General features: G+C 56.5%; 1 protein-coding gene across 1 annotated transcript in view; it reads right to left on the bottom strand.

The window, feature by feature from the left end:
• BMP7 (bone morphogenetic protein 7) overlaps positions 1-5,886 on the bottom strand; it is an 88,417-nt gene that overhangs the window by 13,146 nt on the left and 69,385 nt on the right. The window contains exon 3 of the mRNA XM_004717143.3: positions 5,511-5,659. Within this exon, the coding sequence (XP_004717200.1) occupies positions 5,511-5,659 (149 nt within the window). The remainder of the gene's footprint in view (positions 1-5,510; positions 5,660-5,886) is intronic.

Here is a 5,886-nt window from a genome sequence, read left to right as displayed (position 1 = left end):
GCCCTCATCTTCCAGGTGTGATCACCAAAACTGTCTCTAGACATCACCACAGCTCCCTGGGGCGCCCCCATCTCATCAGTAACCATCAGGGGAGCCAAGACAGACTCAAGATGGAGCAGTCAAGAGGGCCAAAGGGAACAAGTCATGCCTGTTGTTGATCATCTAACCAGGGCACTGCAGCCTGGTTTTGTCCATAAAGTTTTATTGGAACACAGGCACACACAGTTGTTTATGCACCGTCTACGGTGATCTTCATGCCGCCAACAGGAACGTTGGGTGGTATAGCTGGCACCACGTGACTCGTGCGGCCTACGGTATGTACTACCTGGCACTCGACAGAGAGAGCTTCCTGACCCTGGTCCAACGGCCCGCCAAGAGTAGCATTAACTCAATAGTAGCAGACCCCCTTATTTCAGACTTGTTAGGAACATCCCTGATGTCCCCAGTGGAAGGAGACCTCGTGGCATAATAATGGATCGTACATTAAGCTGATAACCACAAGGTCAGCAATTTGAGCCTATCAGCTTCTCCTCAGTAGAAAGACGAGGCTGTCTACTGCCATAAAGATTTTCCTTGCTTTCTAGGGTAGCGTCAGAATTGATCCGAGGACAGTGAGCCTGGTTTGGGTTTTTGATTCCCAGGAGATGACCGGAGAGCTCCTGAGACTGTGATGTGAAGGAGTGGGCCTCCGTACTTTTCCCCACGGAGCGGCTGATGGGTCAGACCTCTGACCTTCCGGTTAGCAGCCGAGCTCCTCATAACTCACCCACCTCGTGAGACGACCTTCTTTTCCATCGCCGGCTGGTGGAAGTATTTCTAACAGACAGAGTCGGTTCTACCTGTATTGGTTCTCAACAAAAATGGAAGCCTACTGTGGATGAGGGCTTTGCACTCAACACTGCCCCTCACCAGCGCCTTTCTGGAAGGAGGCCTGGTCCTGGTTTCACAGAGGAGGAAAATGGGGTGACAGGTGCCATTCCCAGGAGGGCAGACACGGAGCCCACAGCCTGGTGCAGCAGAGTCACGTCTGAGCAGTCACCGCTCCAGCCTCCGAGTCCCGGAAAATTCAGGAAAGTGAGAGCTGAGTGGTGGGTGAGGAGAGCTGCCGGGCCTCAAGGGGCACTGAGTTCTCATGCTTTCCCAGAGTGGGTAGGAAGGTGCAGAAGCAGTGCTGTGGGAAGGCGAGTGGAGGGCAGGGGCCAGTCAGCGCCCGTCTCTGCCCGCTCTAAGACCAGGAGGCTGAGGCAGTGTGGCAGTTACATAATCTGTCAACTTGCAAAGGGGTGGAGTCTAGTCTGTCAACAGGTCAGTTTGATGACCTCATTTGGAGGCGCTATGAGGATAAATAGCTCACTGGTGGCCAGACACACACTCCCTGCAAGACATTCCTTTTGACAAGACATATGGAGCTACACTGATGGCTTGGAGCTAAAAGAGCTGAGATGCTTCCACTGCCACTGGATCCACAAGACTTTCTACCCACTGGCCTATGATCTTCCTGCATTCGGCATCATTGCATATGTTGTGTGAGTCTGAAGAGGAATTTACGGACTGGCATTGGACATATGGTGCAATATCAGACTTGTGGACTTGATCTGGACTGGGCTTGGATATTTTCTTAATATACAATTACTCTTCGATATAAAGCTCTTTGTTATACACATGTCTCTGGATTTTTTTCTCTAGTTAACCCAGACTAACACAGGCAGAATTGCACACCCAGCTCGGGGCAGCCCCTGGCCGCCTGAATGAGGGCTCTGAGGGAAGGAGGGGGCATGACCCCCCACAGAGGGGCTGGCATCCTTGTTGTCTTGTGGCTTCTTTGTTTTCCAGGCCGGGGGCCATAGGCTGCCCCCTCAAAGGCATCCGGCCTTCAAGCGTTCTTTGTTAATTGTGGGAAACACATTCATTTTAGCCCCTTCTCTGGATTCACCAAGGCTCAGGCGTCAAGTGAGATCATCCAGCACTAGGGACATTTGCCAAGGGCCCGGCTCCAGGCTGCTGCCCAGGCTCCTCCAGCCCCAGAAGTCGTGGCCCCAGATTCTGGGTGGTCAAGGTCTCCTCACTGTTCCCCCAGTTGGACTTCAGCACCAACAGGATGTGGAGCGACCACAAGGAGCCAGGTCTGCTCTGAGTGACCACAGCCCTGCGGCGAGTGGCCCCGGGGCCATGAGGAGCATCACATGGGGTGGACACAGGCCCTCCAGTCCCTCAATGCCCTTCGTTGTGGATTGAGCTGTGACTCCAGTGTAAGCCCTGGGCACTCCACTTTGAGGGTGTGACCCCATTGGAGTGTTCTTGGAGGACACTCATGTCGGGGTGTCTTCACAGTTCAGATATGAAGAAATTGACCAGGCTTAAGCCTGGGGCCTCCGAAATGCCAGCCCACTTGCCTCTCATCTCAACCCAGCTGAACCCAACCACGCCCAGAGCCTGGTCACCTCACTCCTCCCCTGACAGTCTTTGGGGATAGTCCTGCCTGGCCCCTGGCCACCACACCAAGCTAGGGCAGGGTCTTGCAACCCGAGTCTGGGGAGGGGCACCCTTCTGGTCTCAGAGTCTCAGTGGAGGCCTCTGATGGGAGGGACAGGGCACTCAGTCTAGGCTGTACCTTGTGACCCTTGGGTGGAGGGGAGTCCCCAGGTGTGCTGCAGTGCAGGGAGCCCAGGAGCCTGTTTCCAAAGCGCACCATGGGGCGCTGGCAATAGTATGGGCCTCACTGGGTGAGGGTGGGGATTACCAGACAATGACAGACAGCACTACAGCTTAGTACCTGCCACCGGGGAGCAATTAAGCTCTCACCTGCATGAGCTCACCTAATCCCTCTCCACAAGTCTGGAGGCTGAGGAGGCGGCTATTAACCCCATTGTCCAGGTGAGGGACGTTTGGTGACTCACCGGGGTCACAGGGCTGTAAGCAGCAGAAATGGGGTTCGAAGGGGGGTGGGCAGCGTGGCTTCCCCCACAGAGGAGGAGGGAGCGGCAGCTGGGGGTAAAGAGGGGAAGAACCGGCTCTGTGGAACACAGATGCTGGCAGCTCCAGCACCAACTCTGGACCTAAGTAGCATGGGTGTTACCTAGGAAGAGGAAAACCCAAACCTGCCCCCCACCCCCCTCCACCCCCGCGTGCCAACCAAGCCAGCAGAGCAGGCCGGATCAAAAAGCAGAAGCCAGGGACTGAGGAGAGCTGGGGAGTCTAGGAAGGACCCGCCCCCAGGTGGGGAAACAGCCACAGGGCAGCGGGGAGCCCTCGCTCGCCACAGTCAGGTGTGACTCTGCCACCCAAATCCACCGGGACGTCCCTGTGCCTCGTTCTCCGTCAGGAGATCCTCACACACATCAACCCCCCTTGGGCTGCCATCCAGTCCAGAGGACTGAGAGCACTGCCCTGGGGGCTCCCGATACTCTGCCTCTTCCTGGGGGCGGAAAGGGGTCTAAAGTGCTGACCCTGTGCTTAGCAGTCCGACACACCACCCTCAGGGCCACTGGGGCCCCTCGCAGATTCCCAACAGCCGCAAGTTGAGTGGACGCCCCACTTGCTGCCCCAGCTGAGCGCTTCTCCCACGAGAGGGACTAGGCAGTACATGGGGCCCAGTGTGAGCCCACACGCTTTCCAGCAGGGGACAGGGGAGAAAGGTCCTTCAGGAAATAGGTGTGAGGGGCCGTGTTCCAATAAAACTTTATTGATAGACACTGAGTGGGAACGGCAGGGGCCATGACATGGTATTCGTCTTTTCATTTCTGCCAGCCACTTAACACACAAAAAGGAGAAGAACCACTTTGACCTCACAGGCCACAAAACCCAGCGGCAGACTGAATGGGGCACACCGGTCATAGTGTGCTTGCTTTCAGTACAGTGCCATGGGCAACTCTGGCCCCTTCCAGGGCCTGTCTAGACTGAGGGGCTGGGAAAGGAGAAGCATGATGGGACAGCGAGGGAAGGCAGAGGCACAGCAGGACAAGGACAGAGACCAGAAGATGGGAGCGTGGCCCTCAACTCTGAGGCCCCTTCCCAGAAGGCATGCTGCCTTAGGCGAGTCAGCCTGGTTTTCTGAAGCTTGTGGGTATTTTCCAGAAAAAAAAACATTGCCACAGAGTCGATTCCAGCACATGTCATCCCTACAGGACAATGTGGAACTGCCCTGTGGGGTTTCTGAGACTGTAATTCTTTACCGGAGCAGAGAGCCCCCGTCTGTCTCCCAAGAAGCGGCTGGTGGTTAGGAACTGCTGACCTTGCGGTTAGCAGCCCAACGTGTCAGCACCATGCCACCTGGGCTCCCACCTGAATGGTCTAGGTGCCCTCTTTTCAAGCTCCAGCCTTCCACAGACCTTTGAAGAAAAGGTGAGGGACACGCTATATCCTAGGTTGGCATGGGCGGGAATAAGGAAGCCAGTGGAATCATGTGTAATTGCTTCCCTTTGATGGGGAGCCGCCTCCAGATGAACGGGCACAGCGGCCATGATGATGGGGGACGGGCATGGGATCAGGCGGGGTTTCCTGCTGTTGTCACCAGGGCTTGGAATCGGCTTGATGGCAAGTTACAACAGTTACGAGTTGGGCTGCTAACTTCAAGGTCAGCAGTTCAAAACCACCAGCCCCTGTGTGGGAGAAAGATGAAACTTTCTACTCCTGTACAGAGGTGCAGTCTTGGAAACCCATCAGGGGCGGGCCCCCCTCTGTCAGGTAGGGGCGCTATGAGCTGGAATGAACTTGATGGCGATGGGTTTGGCTTTTGTAAAAAGCAAACAAACAAACAAAAGCCAAGAGTCGCCTCTTTGGTGGAACTCAGCAGCTGGGGAAGAGGTGGTGGGAGGGGTGTTATTCACGGCTGCACACTTAGTTGGCTTTGATTGAGTCACGGTGTGAGTTACGTCGTCAAAACAGATGAATACATTTTTCCTTCCAATTGGATGATGGAAAAAGCCACACATCCAGAGTAGAAATGCACGGGAGGAAAGAGAAATGGGCGTGGCCAGGCTCATGTCTGGTCCTCCCCTCGGTGCATGGCCTTCTTGCCTGCCCTTCTCAAAGGAGGCCAGTGATGTCATTTCTAGAATGTGTGCACCCAGTGGGAGGGGCCGGGCTGATTCTCCCAGCATTTGAGACTCAGCAGAGTCCTGCTCAGGGCCTGGGGGGGGAAATGGATACCGTGGCTCGAATCTCAGGGGCCACGTTGTCCCCCAGGGGGCACTTGGCAGCGCATGGAGAGAGGCATGTGGCATCTAAGGGGTGGGTGCCGCTCAGCCTCACAAGCTGCATAGCACAGAAGGGTCATGCTGCGGATGAGAAGGCCCGGTGTACAGGTGCCACCTGGGGCTTGGGCTCAGGTGCAGGTTCTGATGCAGCAGGTGGACAGAGGTCCTGCACGCCAGCACGCCACACTTTAAGCACACAGCCTCACCCGGTCCTGGGTGTTGCCAGGCAAGGGGAGGGAGAGGGGGAAGTTTAGGATTGAGGTGAATAGGCTGGTCTTTTGAGTGCAGGGTGGGGGCAGGGGCCAGGGGCCTTACCGTCCAGAGTCTCCACGGAGAGCTGCAGGCCCAGGTTGTGCCGGGGGTTGACCACCCAGTGGTTGCTGGTGGCCGTGATGTCGAACACCAGCCAGCCCTCCTCTGAGGCCCAGAGGGTTCTGCTGTCCAGTAGGAACAGGTCGGACTCCCTGGGAAGAGGAGAGACAGGGCTCCGGGTCAGTCGCTGGGAAAGGGGTGCTCGGGTGGTGGGGGAGGCCTGAGGAGGTCCATCGAGGCCCCCCATTTGGATAACTAGACCCATCTCCACACACAGGAGCCTTCGGGAGAGGGGTGGAAGCAGAGGCATTGGGGAGCAGGATGCTGTGGAGAGCCAAGCTCACCCCCTAGAGTTGCTGGGGAGACTTCCGGTGGGACC

This window comes from Echinops telfairi, unplaced genomic scaffold, assembly GCF_000313985.2.
Source record: "Echinops telfairi isolate 266 unplaced genomic scaffold, ASM31398v2 ScPeMD7_7413;HRSCAF=8451, whole genome shotgun sequence".
Classification (NCBI taxonomy): Eukaryota; Metazoa; Chordata; class Mammalia; order Afrosoricida; family Tenrecidae; genus Echinops; species Echinops telfairi.
This window is presented reverse-complemented; position numbering and strand designations above follow the sequence as displayed.